Source organism: Sarcophilus harrisii, chromosome 2 (assembly GCF_902635505.1).
Source record: "Sarcophilus harrisii chromosome 2, mSarHar1.11, whole genome shotgun sequence".
NCBI lineage: Eukaryota > Metazoa > Chordata > Mammalia > Dasyuromorphia > Dasyuridae > Sarcophilus > Sarcophilus harrisii.
The window spans coordinates 588,099,989-588,119,570 of record NC_045427.1 but is presented as its reverse complement, the minus strand read 5'-3'; the positions used below and the strand labels follow the sequence as shown (position 1 = coordinate 588,119,570).

Below are 19,582 nucleotides of genomic sequence, written 5' to 3'. Positions count from 1 at the left end.
ACACACACACAATCTATTCATCCTCCCCTTCCCCCCCCCCCACATAATGGTTGGTTGGTTGTTGTCCTTCATTCTTTAAAAAAAAATTTTTTTTTGATCCTTCATTCTTAAAGAGGGCCAAAATGACATCACTATGTTAAGAGTCAAGTTAGTATGTCTAACTGTGGTTGATTAGAACAATATGAGAGCTTGGAATGCAAATGTCCCTATGAACCTTTGGGGGGGATTCTATAATTCTGTGCATGTTGCATTTCTTTTGAGTTAATTCAATTCTGCCCATAGAACACAGACCTTCTGTGATGAGGGCACACCATGCTGAGTGTGCCAGTGTCTTCCATGTCATAAATCAATTCTAAAGTTCTTGAGACCTTGAGAGTATCTTTGTGTCAAATTTTCTGTGAGCACTTGAACAAGTGCTCAGCCCAACAGAGTTGTGCTCTCTGCAGTAGGGTTAGAATGCTTGGCAGTTTGCTTTGAGAAAAAACCTCTGTGTGTCTGGCACCTGATCCTGCCAGGTGATTTTCAGAATCTTCCTAAGACAATTCCAATGGAAGCGGTTAATGAATTTAATTGTTTTCAATTAAGTCAATTTGTTGACTAGGTCTTTTTAAGTAAATCATCATCTAAAAAACTGATAAATTTGCCTTTTATCCACTATTGCTAATTTCCTCAGTATTTTTTCCCTCCTCCTCCTTCTCTTATTCTTCTTCCTCTTTATTCCTTCTCCTCCTTCTCTACCTCTTCTTTTTCTTTTCTTTTCTTGCTACCTATAGCCAGTATTTCTAGTACTCTGTAATTTTTTTTTAATCAATTCTCCCTAGTTTATGGATCAAAACCATATTGAATTTAAAAGGATCTCTTCTTTTACTCTTTTTACAAACAAATATTATTATGGAAATTAATTATTCTTCGAACATTTGATAGAATTCTCTGATTCCATTTGGTCTTTGTAATTTTTGGAAGTTCACTTATGGCTTGTTCAGTTTCTTCCTCTGACATTGAGTAGTTTTCAATTGTTTATTTCTTGTTCTGTTAGTTTAAGTATTTTAAATTTTTGTAAATAATAATTTATTTCATTTAAATTGTAAGTTTTATTAGCTTTTAGCTGGGTAAAATAGATTCCAATAGTATCCTTTATTTTTCATTTGTTGTGAATTCATTTTCATTTTTGATATTGGTAATTTGGATATCCTCTTTCCTTTTCAATCAAATTGCCCAAAGATAAATGCTTTAAAAAAAAATTCCTTGTTTTATTAATCCAACTCTTTTTTCACTTTCATTTTTGTTAATCTCGTCTTTGATTTTCAGGATTTCTATTTTATTATTTAATGACAGCATTTTTACTTACTTCTAATTCACTAATCTGTTCTTTCTCTTATTTTTAATAAAATATGTTTACAGATACAATTTTTCCTCTCGGGACTTCTTTGGCTGAAACCAAAAAAACTGGTATGTTGTTTTGTTGTCATCTTTAAACTTTTATGATTTACCAATTATTTAGAATTGTTACTTAGTCTCTTGTGGACTTTTAATATTTTTCCTGAGGCTTTTTATTTAATATAAATTTTATTTCATTATAGTCAGTAAAATATGTGCAGACTATTTCTACCTTTCTGAATGTTTGTAAGGTGTTTATATTTTAAGAGGTTCAATTTTTGCAAACATGCTATCAAAAACTTAGAAATAGGTATACTTCTTTCTAATTCAATCCCATAATTTCCAGATGTCTATCAAGTCTAATTTTTCCAAAATTCTATTCAGCATCTTAATATTTATTTATTTTTGGCTACTTATCTAGGGCCATTATCTAGGGATATTTTGAGTACTAATCCCAATAAATTTTTATTGTTTCTCCTTGTAATTTATTTATTTTTTTAAAAGTATTTATAAATTTAGCCATTGGATATATATGTGTTAAATAATGAAATCCACTTGTCATCTGTTACCTTTCAGCAGAATGTAGTGTTTCTCTTTATTACTTTTAATTAAGCTTATTTCTGTTATTGCCATTTCTGAAATTATAACTGCTATCCCTGGTTTTCGTTGTTGTTGTTGTTGTATAGCTGAGGCATAATAGATTTTGTTTCAGCTCTTTATATTCAACTATGTGATACTTTATGTTTCAGGTATGTTTCTTGTAAAGAATATATTGTTGAATTTAGATTACTAATCCATTCTGCTAACCTGTTCTATTTTATGGGTGAGTTCATTCCATTCACATTCTTAGTTATGATAGTTAATCATTTATTGTGTGATCTTGAGTAAATCACCTAACCTACCTGTCTCAGTTTCCTCATCTTCAAAATGGGTATGACAATAGTGCCTATCTTCCAAGATTGTTGTGAAGATCAAATGAGATAATAATTGTAAAGTACTTAGCACTCTGCCTAACATAGAGTAAATACTATTCTTATTATTTATTTGTTTTTAAGGCCATTTAATTTTGATATATTTTTTCTTCTATTTTCTCATTCTTTTGACTTTCTTTTAAGAATTTTGTCTTCTGAAGTTATTAAGTTGTATTTGGTCCATTTTAATTTTTAGGGAGTTTGTTACTAGACTAAGGTTTTGTACCTTTTTTGCTAAGTTGTTGATTCTTTCCCCAAGTTCCTCTTCAATAGCTTTATTTCTTTTAAAATATCTTTAAAAATTTTTTAACTTAATTTCTTCAAAGATTTCTATTTGTTTTTGTGGGCAAGTTTTTTTTTTCTTTCAGGTTTTGATTGTAGGTATTTTTTAATTACTCTTCTCTTCTAGATTTGTGTCTTGGTCATTCCTGGCATTATAAAAGTCCTTTGTTATAATTTTTTTTTGTTTACTCATTTTTGTTACTAGGCTTGGGATTCTTCCCTACACTGGGGATCAGATCAAGAGGCGAAATATTCCTTTGCTTCAGAAGTCTTTCTTTGGGTGAGAATCTCCCCTTTCTTGGGTTAAGATTTTGACTTGTTCATTTTCCTTTACCATTACACCAACGTTCTCTTCTCCAGCAACAGACCTTAGTTGAAACCCTTTCCTTTGTAGGAGGAGAAAAAAGGAGAAGCTTTAAAAAAAAACTTCACTTAAATCTGAGGCTGCTCTTCTCTAGCAGAAATTGATTTTGTTGCACTCTCTTCCTTGAAATGGGGTAAAGAAGAAGAGCTTGTTTATTTTTATTTACTTCTTTATGTTCTTTTCTGTAGAGGAGTGACTATCTATTTGACATCTGTGAAGAAGAGGAATTCTAGAAAGGGCTGTTTACAGGAAATCAGAAGGCTATTGCAAGAGTGAAAAGTGATGAAGACCTGAAAGACTGTAGACAGAAGATGAGATTTTGAGGAAAATCAACATATTTAACAAGTGATTGTATGTGGAGAATGAGGAAGAATATAGTCAAAGTTATTCTTGGATTATGAACTAAGAGTGAATAAAAGGTGATATTTTCTGCAGAAGTAGAGAAAACAGGAAGAGGAGTAGATTTATAGGGAAATATAATAAAAAGTAGAATAAGAGTTCTTCAGGATACAACAGAAGTAGAGGATGGAGCTGGACAATGATGATGGATGGATAAAGTTAATACAAAAGTATAAATGGGAGTAAGGAGTCAAGATTAGGGAAGGGAGTCTATGATTCAGAATTACTGGGATTCAGAGTGGATCTGATCCATTTTGCAGAGGATTGCTACTAAGGTAGAGAAAGAGGTAAAAAGCAGAAGAGTGAGGGTGGGTGAATGGGATGTATAAGTAGAAGTAAGGCAAATGGCAGGATGTCTTCCCTTCCCTATCTAGATCCCAAGGACCCTCTCAGACATCTGGATGGGATGAAGCTGTCTGGTGATAGCTCAATATAGAGTTGAGGTTAGATTTCGTTTGGCAATATTGAGTTGAGATACATCTAGGTAGAAATGTCCAGCAGGCAGCTGATAATATAAGAATGGAGTTAAGAAGAGAGGATAAGATCATAAATCCAGAGTTGATGGTGACATCTGAGATCCTCTAGTTCAACCTACTCATAGATGAGAGAAACTAAGGCCTGCAATTATCAAGCAATTAACCTGCAGCCCATAATTAGAGATGGAAATATTGATTTCTGGATTTGTTTGTAGAGAGGTCTTTTTCCCTAAGAAAAAGAAAAACATCTTTGCTCCAAAGTTTTCTGATGTTTGACTAATGAAGTGTGAACTGGAAGCAAAAAGCAACATAGTGGTCGACTTTAGTAAAGTAGGTGCTTTCATTATGAAAAAACTTTTCCCTCAGCCCAGGCTGAGTAATTTTAGACTTACTTTTTGATTAATCCGGTTTTCGTTTTAATTGTCTCATAAGGATTATTGATTTGGAGCTGGCCTAGAAGTAATCTAGATTATTCTAAACCATTCTCTTCATTTTATATAGGGGGAAACAGGCTCCCAAAGATCAAGTGATTTGCCCACCATTACAAAGCAGATCAAGATTTGAATTGAGTGACTCACTTTACTTCTCTGGGCCTCAAGTTCTCTTCCATAAGATTAGTGGGTTGGACTAGATGATCCCTAAAGTCTCTTTCAACTCTAAATCTTCAATCATTTATTATTCTCTGACTCCTTGCAAGTAGGTGATAGTTGCAACAAATTATATTTATATACCATAGGAAAGAATTGTTATTTTACTGAGCTTAACCCATCAACATATATTTATTGAGTTTCTACAATGTGCAAAGGCACTATGCTATATAGATATAAATACAATCCTTGCTCTGAGGGTATTTAAATGCCTATTAAGGAAATAGGACCTGTGCTTATCAAAATGCAAGAAAATCATCTTAAGGTAGATAATTATTAGCACAATGAAAAGGGAAACATTTTGGTCAGTCTTCACACTCAAAGCAGGTCTAAAAATTCTGAATTATGCCTTACAGATACATAATAACCTAACATACTACAAAACAAAGTCTGCAAAGATATTATATGAACTACTCTAAAATCTTACATTTGAAATGTAACTATAAAGTGGTAAGAGATTTTATTGTGCATAGTATAGAATAATTTATTATTTTATAGTTGGATCTCATATATGTATGTATATAAATCATCTTACCAGAATACCTGCTAGAGTTGATCTGGCCTCAGATACTTAACACTTACTAACTATGTGACCCTAGGCAAGTCACTTAACCCCAATTCATTCTCTCATTCTCTTTCTCTCTTCCCTTCCCTTCCCTTCCCTTCCCTTCCCTTCCCTTCCCTTCCCTTCCCTTCCTTTCCCTTCTCTCTCTCTCTCTTTCACACACACACACACACACAGACACATGATACATGGATGATACTTTTTGTGACTTCATTTGAAGATGATGGTAAAGTAAATTTACCTTGAAGGGAATCTTGGTAGTAAGTGTATGTCCATGATAGATAATTGGCATTCCATCATCACCATCCCAACAGTCTAATTCCACACTCCGACAGCCTTGCAAGAGGACCTGTAACATTATAAATTCATGGAATTTAGTAATGGAAGGCATCTTCAACATCACACGTGGTCTTAGTAAGCTTGGAGTGCTATGACATCTAGTATAATGCAAGTCCTTATTAGCTTTTTTTGGCTGCCCCATTAATATTGTGATTTTATATAATAAATGTTCTTTTAGAGCTCAGTTATTAATTATTAAATATAAATTATAGGACTTTATATTTAATTAGACATGCCTGGTTCAATTAAAAGAGTATAATAAATTACATAAATAAAATACATAGAGAATATCTTCAGTTATTTAAGTAGCTGCATTTATTTCAGAGGGAGGTTAACAGTAATGCCCAAAGTTACCTTCTTTGCCAGCCAATCCTAAAGAATTTAGAATATGTACTTTAAGGTCTCCTTATAAAGTACAACTTTTGTTGCAAATGCTTTGGCTACTTCTCTGATTTGTTCAGAGGTGCAACTTTCATATAAATGAATTTGTGATAGAATCTTTAAGATTGTTGAACATGATGAAAATATTCCTAGTTTTATATTAGAAAATAATCTTGTATTGAATGGCACAGCTTATAAATGTCAATGATGTCTCTTCCTCTGTCAAGAAAAGTTTAATCCTAAGGCTAGAACTGACGCTCAGAGATACTGCAATGAAATTTTGATGTCCACATAAAATTTTCCTTTTGCTGTTCATTTATTTCACCAACAAAGCTCTTAAAAACTGACTAAGGCTACAAGACAGAGCCACTTCTTTCTTTTCCCTAGACTAGGAGCTAAAGGTTGCCTTTGGAAACGGTATGCCTAAAACAAGTACCCTCCACCCTGACGCTGTGGTAAAGTGCTGAATATAGCATTCCTATTCCTATTCTGTTTGAGGAACAGATTTTTATTAAGTCCATAAGAAACATCAAACTCCTGTGTGACTGGTGTTGCCCATTCTCTATTTTGGTTTTACTAGGGACAGGTTAAGTAGGAAATCAAAACAATATAATTTAGATAGGAGGCTAATGAAAGCCAATCTTGAAAGAGCATTCTAGGCCCCTGATCTCTGAATGCTTTAACTAGGCCAGGGCTAGCTTTTCACAAGCAAACCAGGGCTGCCTTGTAAAGAAATTATCCTGTCCTCAGGAACTTAAGGCAGAGAACATTCATTCTTCAACCAGAACTAATAAGAGTCCTGCTGAGGGCCCATAGAAATCATCAATCAGAAATGCAAAAGTTGACCATCAACATGACCAGGGCAGGATTCCTTTAGGGCATATCACAGTTGCTTCATTTAGTGCTGTTTGTCTAAAGAAAAGCCCCAGGAGAAGAAGGAAGTAAGAGAGTAAATAAAAACCCTCATTTCATCCCACAGATGACAACCACTGTATTACTAAACTTTGCTTAACTAATTCACAATGTCAAGGTAGCTTGTTTTCCTTTGGTAACTGGAGGAAGGAGGCTGAACACTTAGGACAAATTTTAGCTAGTCTCAATGTTCTGGTGACTGCTACTATAGGCAAATGGAAGTACGGAACACATCAGCTCTGGTTTGATGTGTTAGGATGACTTATTTTTCTTTGATGACACAGCTTTTAATTTTATAATGAAAATTAATAGAAAGTCAGGTTTGGAATACACAATTTTTTATTAGACAATTTTATATGAATAGATCTTAGGTCACAGATAATTTAAAGCTAGAAGGAATCCTAGAGAGCATAAAGAAACCTAAAGGTCACATAGCAGGACTGAAGCAGCAGACTTCTCTAGACAAAAATTTTTTTTTCAAATCAGTTAATGTAGTAATAGATTGTCTAACAAATTATGAGGCAATACAAACAATATTCTTTGAATCAAATTTTAGTAAAGTTTCATTTTCTATTTTGCCCTTATAATATAATGATTTATTTAACATTTAGCTAAGCTATTAGATATTTTTCCCATGAGAAAGTCTAATTTTAGAAGGGTAGGGCAGATAAACTAGTATCTAAAAGCCATGAATCTAAAACAAATGTCTTTTTTTGTTAAAGAATAACGCTTAAGTATGAATCAAGAAAAATGCTGGAAACAACTGTGTGCATAAACAGTTTTCCCACACATGTTTCTTTAGACTTGACATGCAATGGCTTAGAATATGCAACAAGTTTAAAGAATCCAAGGTCAGTCTAAATGATTTTTGGTTTAAATAAACAAACAGTCTCATACTGAAAACCATGAACTAAGTTAAATTCTGTATACCTGGCTATATAGCTCCACTGAGGACTCTCCTTTAAGCTGATGTCCTGTGAGGTATGTGTTGTGTGAAGATTCAATGTAATAATAGGAGAGTGGTAACTGCAATTCTTTAACATTCTCCTGTGATTCATCATTTTGGGAAGCAAAATTATCTTTATCCATCAGAAACCTATGTCAAAACATTATATTTTACCATTAATATTTAGCTAAACAAACTCCATGCAATTATAAGATAAGAAGAAATAATCACAAAAAATCAATTACCTGGAAAATCCTTCAAATGACATTAGACCTTGCTGATACATACTCACACTAGGCTCGAATTTCTGTAGGGGACATAAAGACCACATAATTTGAAACAAGAAGAATAAGCATAATGGAACCAAAAACTTTAACTCATTTTTAAAAATATGTACTGTAAAATATAATATTTTAATAAGGAAATTTATATGTGAGTTCATTACATTAATATTCTATTCTAAAAATCCAGAGAAGAGTGAGTATAGAAATGCAAAATAAAATCAGAATCTATGAAAGGTTTTTAACCAAACTTTCACTTCTTATCTTCATTCACAGTTATCTCACAGTACAGGTCCTTATTACTTTTTACTTAAATTACTGTATGTATCAGGTCCTGATTGCGTAATGTCAATTATCACACCACATGGTTATATCTAACTGCTAGCTATCGATCAATGAATCTGGACTGATTACACTGAGTCTGATATAATCACATTATGCAGAAGTGAGCACTCAGTCCAAAATTTATTGCATATAAGGTTGCTTATCTTTGACTTTTTATGCTAATTTAATCTATAAATTCTGTTTCAAATATGGTTAAATTTTAATTCACTTCTAACAGTGAGCATGTGCTTATAAGAAGATATTCTCTGGGATTTGGTCAGATTCTTAGAGGTTGGTTAGATAGTCACAAAAAATTTATTAAGTGCTTACTATGTGCCAGGAATTGTGCTAATCATGGATAAGACCAAGAAAGGTAGCTTATATGCTTGGTATTTAAGAGGTTTTTATTTTTCCCTCCACACTGTAGAACTTTGTGGGGAAGAACAGAAAGACTGGTGAGAAATTTTAAAAAAAACCTCTGAGATTCTAGTGAGTGAGAGAAAAAAGACTCAAATACACATACCTGGATAATGCTGAGGATCTCATCATAAGTGTAGTGTTCCCCTTGGCAATTCACTAAAAAGTCATTCAGCTGTAATATGCCAACCCCACAGACACCAAGCGTGGTGCTTTCTATTCCAGAACCATTAGTCACAATACTAGCAGCTGCGATGGCATCAGATATCTGCCTCTGGTTGTCTGATAACTGTTGCCTATTCTTAATGAACAAGCCCAAGTCAGACACGTTCCTGGTTAACAAATCTAGAACAAAAACAACACATTAAACCTGAAGAGAAACACCCAATGAATTTCAAAAAACTGATTGAGAAGTTGAATTCATAGGTCATAGATGCAGACCTAGAGGGACCTCACTGATCATTTCATCTTATCCTCTCATTGTAAAGATGGGAAATGAGATCCAGATAAATTAACTGATTGACATGAGGTCATCCAAGTAAGTGAGGGAGGGGGGATTTGCATTCAACCCACAAAATTATTAAGACTAGAATATTTCTTTTTAGGTAGTTAACCAAATGGATGCAATGTTAGTTCTTTAAAACTCTAGGATAACTATAGGGCCTTTGGTCCAAATTTAATTCAACAAACATTTATTAAATGCTTACTATAAGCCAAGCACTGTGGGAAAAGTAAACAAAATTGAACAGTTTCTGCTCTTGAAGAGCTTATGTTCTAGTGGGAATGTCTTGCAAACACCTGAACAGCAAAAAGTATGAAGTCAGGAACTGAGTGAGAGAATGTTAGCAGAACATGGAGTCTGGCATTCAGTGAAAACAACTTATTTTTAAAAATATGTGGAAATAATCTATCGGTCTGCCTCTCTCTCTCTCGTTTTCTATTTATCTACTTATCTTACTTTCACAATTTATTTGCAATTCTATTTATCTCAAATCACAATTTATCTACCTTATTAAAATGAAGTAATAAATTTGATTAAAACATAATTATGCATATTTCATGAACTGACAGAATGTAGCAGATGCTTAATAAAACACTTGTTGCTCCCTCTCTCCCTTCCTTCCAATGTGCTTAAAGAGAACAAAGAAATCATCTAGCCCAATCATGTTCATCGTCCAAATGAAGCTCCTTGAAAGAAATAGAAATAAACCTAGTTTCTTAATGCTTTTTAAAAACTAAATATCAATGACTAAAATCATCAATAGTAAAAAATGAACAAATAAATGAGTATGAATTCAGTTTGCACTCCTGTAATTAATGAATCCTTTCATTGTTTTAAATAAGGCCATAATGGTTTTGGGTTCATGAGAACATGCTTGAATTTCTACACAACTTAATATTTTGCAGCAAGAGAGAATGCAGAATATTCCCATATTGCTGTTATATATAGAGAGAGTATCTCATAGAAAAAGATCTGAAAATAACAGTGGATGAAAATTAAATAAATCAATAAGAACACTGGCCAAATTAAAAAATCATTATGACTAGATGTATAAATAGCTAAATAATTTGTAAAAATTGTGAAGTAATCCTAATTTAGCAAAATAATATCTTCAATTTAGTATCTGTGTTTGAATCTGGATACAATCCAAAGAAGAACACAGGATCACAACTTTAGAGGTAGAGAGGACCTTAACAGGTCATTTGAACTTTGGCTCCATGCTTCAACTGCCTTCTCACTTTGGAACATTATTCTACTCCTTTAGTCTTCCTTTTCCCATTAGTGAATTCTTTCTGGAACTTTCATTTTGGAAAGGAATCCAGCTTGGTCATGCTTCCTGACTCAGCTTCTAGCTTTTGGAATTTCCACAATGTGCCTTCACATGGGTATTGCCTTCTTCCCCACCTTCTTTGCCTTTTGGGGGTCTCTTTCTTACTAGAATGTGAGTTCCTTGAGAATAGGGGCTCTCTTTCCTCTTGTTTGTATTTCTTTTCTCACTTTGATTGGCACAGTACCTGGCACACAGTAAATGTTTAAGGAATGCTTGTTGTCTACCATCAGTGTGAAACCCTAACTTTTACAAATAAGGAAGCTGAGGCACAGAGAGATTATGTAAAACTGACTTACTAGGGTTTACACAGCTAGTAAGTGTCTGAGGTGGGATCTGACCCCAAGTTTTCCTGACTCCAAGTCCAGCGTCCTACGACGAGGAGCTTATAAAATGGTCCCTGGGAGGACCTGCTTAAAACAGATTTAAAAAAGCTTAGTATTAAAAAGACAATACTGTATGTAAAGGGCTTTGTTATATGATATATATAATGAAGGAGGGTGAAAGGAAAGAATTTATCACTCTTTCCACTGAGATTAAGACAAGGTGCTCTAGTGGACAGAAAACTAAAATTTGTGGAGTCAGGACAAACCTGGGTTTGAGTCTCCCCTTGGACACTTACCTGTTCTACTCCTTGACCAATCACATGAGGGCTTTCAGATTCCTGTCATCTGTAAAATAGGGAAAATACTGGCACCTGTCTCACAGAGCTATTGTGAGGGCAATGAGACAATACAAATCAAGTACTCTGCAAATCTTAAAGCCCCATATAGATGCTGGCTAATATTATTATTACTACTGCTATCATTAAAGGCAGGATTTGGACTAGATAGTAAAATCTTCTTGAGTTTTCAGACTGACAGTGAAGGACCATTTTATTCTTTGCATCTGCATTTTAATTGCCTTTTAGGTAGTCAATAAATGCTTGTTGACTGGCTAATTGATGGCAAGGGTCCGATTAAATAACATTTAAGATCTTTGCTGCTTATTATATTATTCTTTAAATAATAATGACATTTTTATAGCACTGTAGAGCTTGCAAAGTATTTGATTTCACGACCACATCTGAATCTTACATCCTTCTGAAATAGTATTATTACTATGATTCTTTTTTACAGATGAACTATTTTACAGATGAAGAAATTTAAGCTCAGATACATTAAATAATGTGGTCATTTGGCCAGTAAGTATTAGAAATGACATTTGAATACAGATGTTCTTAATTTCCAGCATAACACTCTGTATTACATTGTTTCTCTGAGTATTTTAATTCACATATATCAATAATATCTTGAAATAGAATGAATGACTTTTCTGTGAATTAATTATTAAATTTTAGCATATATTCAAATAAGGATAAGTTTTGTTATTTTGAGTTTGTTTTTTTTTTAAACATCAGAACTCACCTAAATCAGGCTGAAGGCCACTGGTATTTTCATCAATTCTCAGGTTTGTATAGAGTGGGACAGACTCAGATCCTGATCGACTGCAGGGTACAGCATAGATGTCAAAAAGATCCTTGAGGTCCTTTCGACTTCGTACACTGAGAATAATATAATAATGATAATAATAATAAAAATAAAAATGCTTTGTAATTAGTATTGCATAAAAGCTCTGATGTGGAAAGAAAAAAAAACAAATTATGTCCTACCTGAATGACTTGAACAGCTCTACAAATTCAACAAAACTCATGTTACTATCTGAAACCATGAAATTTTGAAATCCCTTCAGTCCACCTTTAACTCGGCCATGCCAACTACTGCTGCTCCATGTACTAGAATAAAGAAATTACTATAATTATTCAAAACATAAACATTGACATTTTAGCATAGCTCATTTTCTAAATAGTCTTACTTTTTATTGATATCTTTTGATTTCTAAATATACTCCTCCTTTCCAATCCACTGAGATAGATCTTGTAACAAAGATTTAGAAAAGAAAGGGGGGAAAAAGCAATTTGGCAAAACTAGTTTACATTTTACTCATAATGTAATAATAATTCACACCCACAGTCTTCTATAACAAAGGGAGCGAGTTAATTTTTTTCCACTTTTTTCCTGGGCCAAACTTGCTCATTATAACTTACACAACATTCAAGTTATTTGGAGGAATCTTTTTGTTTTATAAATATGGTCATCCTGTTTCTTATTTTTTGTTTCTGTTCATTACAATCCATGCTCCTTCATAATTGTAATACAAAGTTACTGAACCATAAGAAACAATCTCTATCTTGTTTCCAGGTCTTTTCTAACACAAAAAGTGCTGTTATAAATGTTATGGTGTATGTGGGATTTTTCTTTGACCTGGTATGTGAGTTAGTAGTGAGATCTTAAATTAGAAGTATGGACAGTTTAAAAAAACTTTTATAGCATAATTCCAATTTTTTCCACAGTGATTAGACCAATTCACAACTCTATTATCAGTATATTAGGATCCTGTCTTTTGGTAATCCCTCCAACACTACTTTCAAATTTTATAATCTTTGTTAATTTGCTATGTATGAGTTCAAAACTCAGTTATTTTGATTTATATTTCTTTTGTCATATTTCTTATTATTAATAACTTACAGCAACCTTTCAGATATAGGAAGTTAGTCCAGGAGGCATACAAAACTCTGAATAATAAAAATTTTAAGACACAATTGGAACAATTCTCTTAAAATAGTTTCATGTATATACCTTTATGATTTGCATGCTAAAAATTCAAGACTATTTTATTATTTTTTAGTAACTTTTGTAAGGGATTTGGCTTAGACTCACTTCCACCCTTTAACTCTAACATAACCGTAGTGTCTTCCAAAGTCATTCTTAGAGTAATTATTAGTATCTGCACTAAAATGTTGACAAATTCTGAAATAATAGAATTGATAAACACATGTCATCATCTTTAGGCTAATTACAATGAACTGCTTATTATAGGTCTTGCCTCCATCTAACAGCTATCTGACTCAGGCCATTGAATGTGCTGAATATGTATGTCCTAAGGACAAATTATCTATAAGAACAATCATGAGTTCCGAAAATCCTGTCCATAAGCTCAGCTCTAAGCAACTTGGCTAATCAAGGCTCTCAAAGATATACAACCAGATGAGTAAGCAAGCTTTTATGTGATAAAAGTAAAAGAGTGCTTCATGCTACTCAAAAAGACATTAAAATAAGAGATACCTAAGAGATACACACACACACACACACACACACACACACACACACACTCTGCATCATCTCATGGCTACATTTCTATAATGTCAAAATAGTCTATTAACTTAATTTAGTTTTAAAAATTAGTAAAAGTTGCAATCTTTGGTCAGTATGAGTTCAAACATTTTGTTGTGCAAAAATTATATTTGTTCAATAACAAGATAGGATATTTTCTTATCAGATATCTGTTCCATGAATAGACTTCTCATCTTCACATCTCCCTCATTTTTAGAATAAGTATGTCTCCACAGAGAAGGAACTTAATACATTTGCTAAACTTAATTAAACATTCTTATTATAATGTAATGACAACATTAATTAACCCAACATTTCTACATGGTAGCTCTAAGAGCCATGCTGCTACAGAACACATATATTACTTGAAGTTGCTGAAACTTTAAAAAAATTCTTCAGATAGCACGGGTCTGTATTCCAATTCATAGACATTTAATACTGACCATTTACAAGACACTTTAGAATTTCTTAAAATTGTTTTAAACACATGATCTACTTTGAGCCTCACAACTACCCTTATGAAGGATCATTTGACAGATAGAGAAATTAAGGCCAATGGAATAGAAATGAATTTTTTTGATGTATTTAACTAACTAGTCATGTGTTTTCAAATGAATATGTTAGTTATTTATGCACTGATTATCAATCTGACTGACATCCTCAAAGGGTTGTGTGGAAAATTTAGATGCATAGAAACTACCCATTCTAAAAGCAGACAGTTCTCAGAAGAGCACAGGGCACTGAAGTGTGGTTTTTGTGGTATCTGAGATAACTTTTTTTTCCTATCAAAACTAATCTTCAAAATTGTATAGAAGTCAATGGGAAAAATGTAATTTAGTATTTAAATATTTTCTTAACACACTTTACCTTTCAAGAGCATTAAAAATGTATAGTGAAGTGAGACTTTACTTTGGTTTTGTGACACCCTGAGGTTCTCATTAGTTATCTAAAAAAAATTAAAACAAAATTTTTGATAAAAGCAAAGGCTTTTTGTTTGGACAGAGATAAACTTTTGGTTACTGAGAAATGTGCATAAAAGAGCATCAATAAACGCTTTTTAAAAATTTATAGCAGAACGAATGTTTGTGGCAGCCCTCTTTGTAGTGGCTAGAAACTGGAAACTGAGTGGATGCCCATCACTTGGAGAATGGCTGAATAAATCATGGTATATGAATATTATGGAATATTATTGTTCTGTAAGAAATGACCAACAGATGATTTCAGAAAGGCCTGGGGAGACTTACACAACGATGCAGTGGAAAAGGCAGGACCAGGAGATTTATATACTTCAACAACAATACTATTGTAACCAGTTCTGATGGACCTGGCCCATCCTCACAATGAATCACCAAATCATTTCAATGGGCAGTAATGAACTAACCAGCTATGCCCAGAGAAAGAACTCGGAGTGACTAAAACTATTACATTAATTCCCAATCCCTATATTTATCACCTTTTTTATTTCCTTCCAAAGCTAATTGTACAATATTTCAAGTCTGATTCTTTTTATAGCAAAATAACGGTTTAGTCATTATACTTATTGTTATCTAATTTATATTTTTAATATATTTAACATCTACTGGTCATCCTGCCATCTGAGGGGAGGGTTGGGGGTGGGGGTAAGAGGTGGGTGAAAAATTGGAACAAGAGGTTTGGCAATTGTTAATGCTGTAAAATTACCCATACATATAACCTGTAAATAAAAGGCTATTAAATAAAAAATTTAAAAAAATTTATAACAGAAAGCAAAGAAGTGCAGAAAGGGACACAAATACTAGAACTGTTCCTGTCTTGTACAATGATATCTATGTGTGGCGTTTTTCTCTTCTTTAAAATAATATAATGGTTCTCTCTGGGGGAGCAGGTTTCTCGGGGAGGTTTTCTGGAGGCAGCCTTAGTTTCAGTTACAAGTAAATAATCACCCAAAATGCAGTCAGCTGATAAAATGCAAACATTTATTTTCTCCTTCCAAGTCTTGTCTCTTTCCATGGGCCCGGTTAGCTCAGAGGCCTATCTCTCTGTTTGGTTCTAAGAGCTCTTGCAGCTTGTCCCTTGCTTCTACCTCTGTTCTCTCTCCTTGGTTCTAAGAGCTCTTGCAGTTTGTCCCTTGCTTCTACCTCTGTTCTCTCTCCTTGGTTCTAAGAGCTCTTGCAGCTTTGTCCTTTGCCTCTGCTTTCTTCAGCCTCCAGATGGAATGAATCTCTCTTGCCTCCGAGAGAGGGCTTCTGGCTCTCCAATCTCCCAGAGTGCTGAATCTGGTTGTGCCTCCGAGAGTGTGCTTCTCCTCAACTGAACTGATGCTCCCTTCTCCAATCTAATTCAGCTGAACTCTTCTCTCAGTGTTTTCAGCTCAACTCCCCGAGAGAGCCTCTGTTTGTTTCTTATATAGGATCTCTTCTGAGAGAGGGATTATGCAAGGGAGGTGTGAATTCAGATATCTCATACTAAACCCTGAAATCTCCCAAACGTGTGAACTCCAGTGAGTACAAGTGTGAACACAAGCATTGTTTCTCAGTTCCACTTAGTACCTTGTTTCAAGTTGAGTTAACACTAGGATTCCAACATCTATGGATAGTGCTCTTTCTCTCTGTAATGACTGTCTGTCTCTGTCTCCCTTTCTCCCCCCTCCCCTACCTCCCACCCTGGAGTCAAGAAGTCTTAGTGTCCCATTCTTCCCCCCTAGTTCTGTCCACATGACAGCCTGGAGGACAATGGACAAAATATCTCTCTAGGGCTTTCAATTACACAGAAGAGGCTACCCTACAATGGTAGAGGGAGTTTTCTATACTAATAAGTCCATATCCTTAAGTCCATAAGTCCAATGCCTATCCCTGCTCCAATATACTTATTAAAAAAAGAACCATGTGGATAAGAAGTTAATAGTCCTTAAACAAATTTCTTTCTTGTTTTGTACTCTAAAATACTTGTGTTTGTTCATGATTAAGATCACAATGATAATAACTAAAATTAAGTTAACTCATTTGATTACTTAAAAAATTTTTAAATCAATGTTAGGTTTAAAAAGTCATTATGTATATTTGCATGTGCACATATATGTGAAATCAAATGAAATGGTACTGAATCAAGAATATTTTGAGTCCCGAGTTTAAAGTAAAATCAGATGACATTATTTTTGCTATCACCTGCCAGAATCCCTTTCTCATTACTTTATAGACAGCCCTAGAATTTTGGACCTAGGCATTCTCCAACCAGCAAATCTCAAAGCTTTAGTTGGTAAATCTCCAAGTTATTTGTCTTGTTCTCTCTTTTTAGTTTTGGGGGATTTCTGGCAAGAAGGAAAAGGTCCTCAAGTTCCAAATACAATGCTCTTTCACCACTCAATCTCCTAGTCACGCAAACTATGAGCAAAGTATTGCATATATTATACATATAACATATCTATAAGTAATTGTACTGAATGACTGAGAGAAATCATATGATTTATTTCGTATTATGAAATTAGAAACCTAGTTTATCTCTATCACATCTTTGTAGGTTAGTAAAATTAGTTTTAAAACATGATACCACAGGAATACAGAAGAATATATACTTAGGAAAATCAAGAAGCTTTTCTCAATGAAATAAATAACACTTGGGAATTTAGTTTTTAAATTTGTGAATCGAATTTCTACAGGGTCATCTCAAAAAGAACAATCTAAAAAACAAAACAGTACAATTAAATGAATCTATTTTACAACAGAAAATTTCCTTACTTAGGCTGATTCTTATTTGAAGGTGACAATACAGGAGAGGAAAGTGGTCTGACTGGTGAAGTTGCTCCAGCAGCCAAGTTAGGAGATCCAGCTGTAGTCAAAGAATTGGCTCTCCTGGATGGCAGATTATTACAGGGACTAATAATAACATTCTGATCTATAAAAGTATAGGAAGGAAAATAAAATACACACTGTCACAGGTTATATATTTCATCAATATGTATTTCATAATAATACCATAATATCAAATATAAAATCAGAATCCCTCTTAAAGGCTATCTTTTATTTATGTTTTAAAAAAATGAAACCAACGGAATTTATAAAACTTTGCACCCTTTGATGCAGGAGTGTCTCTATTGGGTCTGTATATCAAAGAGATTATTAAATAAAGGAAAAATGACCCATATATGCAAAAGTGTTTATAGCAGCCCTTTTTGTTGTGGCAAAGAGCTGAAAATTGAGTGGATGCCCATCAGTTGGGGAATGGCTGAATAATATATGTATAAGAAGGTAATGGAACATTATTGTTCCATAACAAATGATGACTAGGCTGATTTCAGAAAAGCCTAGATGCTAAACGAAGTGAGAAAAATCAAGAGAACATTGTACACAGTAACAAGATTACATGATGATCAACTCTGATGGATGTAGCTCTTTTCAACAATGAGATGATCCAAAGCAATACTAGTAGATGTATGGAAAATGCCATCCATATACAGAGAGAGGACTATGAAGACTGAATATGGGTCAAAGCATAGTATTTATTTTTACCTTTGTTGGTGGTGGTGTTTATTTGCTTGCTTTTTTTTTCTTTTGATCAGATTACACAACATTGCACAGCATAAAAATATGAAAATGTTTAGAAGAATTGCACATTTAATCTGTATTGGACTGCTTGCTCTCGAAAGCAAAAGGGAAGAGGGGGAGGGAGGGAGAAAAATTTGGAACATAAAGTTTTGCAAAGGCAAATGTTGAAAACTATCTTTGCATGTGTTTGGGGGTAAAAGCTGTTAAAAAATGAAACCAAGATTTATGACAAGTGTCCTTTATCATCAAAAGAACATTTTCTACATTCAATAAAGGAAAGTTCTAATGCAACTGTTCATTTTTTGGGAGTAAACTACATTAAATAGAAAAGAAAACTTGGCCCATTTTAGTGAGATAAGGTACTTTAAGGTAGCATAATAATACAAAACAAAATTTCTATTTATTATAAAATAAAAAATCAACTATGACCTAGATTTAGAAAATGAAAACATGGCTTTTACCTGATTCTTCTTGCTCATTAAGGTCTTGAGGATCTGAGCCACTGCGGCCACGGCATTCCTTATGCATTTTTGCCTTTCGTGTGGCCATCTCATCATCAGTACCCTCTCCACTTTCACCCTGGAAACAGAGAATACAGAATATTTCTCTTCCTTTTCCTTGGAACCATGTCTAGTCTATCCCAGTTTTCCTTGCTGGACCATCCCTTGAAGCTTAGGTCATCTTTGGAATCTTCATCATGGCCTTCCACAGTCTTTGCTTTAAAGGTGGACTTCTATTGCACAAGAAATGTTTCAAATTCTTTCTTTGAGATGTTCTTGATTATTCTATCTCCTCATGACTGGGGCTGATTTTAGAATTAGAAGACTTGGGCTCAATTCCTGCTGTGCTCTTACTACTTGTATGACCTTGGCCAAGTCCCTTAACCTGTCTGGGAATCAGTTGTCTTATCTGAAAATGAGGAGACTAGATGATCTCTGTAGTCTCTTCCAGTACTAAACCTATGATTCTATGATCCCCTGTATTATAGTTATTTGTATACATTTTTCTCTCACTATACATTCATTTTGTAAACCTCTTGAGAGTAATGTTTGTATTCTCAAGAGAGTTTGGATCACCAGTGTCTTTTTGCACAGGATATGTTTTTAATAAATGTTTAATAAATTGAACTGAACTGAATTTACAAAATAGGAAGTTTTATATATGGAGATTAATTTCTTGGCTTAATCTGTAGCAGCTTATAAAATACTATTGTAATTATATTATTAGAAAGACTTGTGTCACCTCCTTGAAAACTAACCATGATTTTATGAGATTGTTTCTCAGGGAAACTATCAAGAGTTAGATTTTATATATACATTCTATGAATGTATTTTTTTTTG

At 33.7% G+C, this 19,582-nt stretch overlaps 1 protein-coding gene across 1 annotated transcript in view; it reads right to left on the bottom strand.

The window, feature by feature from the left end:
• The window catches only part of LOC100917022 (1-phosphatidylinositol 4,5-bisphosphate phosphodiesterase epsilon-1), a 204,035-nt gene that overhangs the window by 69,757 nt on the left and 114,696 nt on the right, over window positions 1-19,582 (bottom strand). Inside the window, 8 exon segments of the mRNA XM_023495065.2 lie at window positions 5,323-5,430; window positions 7,644-7,809; window positions 7,905-7,966; window positions 8,788-9,026; window positions 11,917-12,053; window positions 12,162-12,284; window positions 17,436-17,592; window positions 18,704-18,821. Coding sequence (XP_023350833.1) covers window positions 5,323-5,430; window positions 7,644-7,809; window positions 7,905-7,966; window positions 8,788-9,026; window positions 11,917-12,053; window positions 12,162-12,284; window positions 17,436-17,592; window positions 18,704-18,821 — 1,110 coding nt within the window.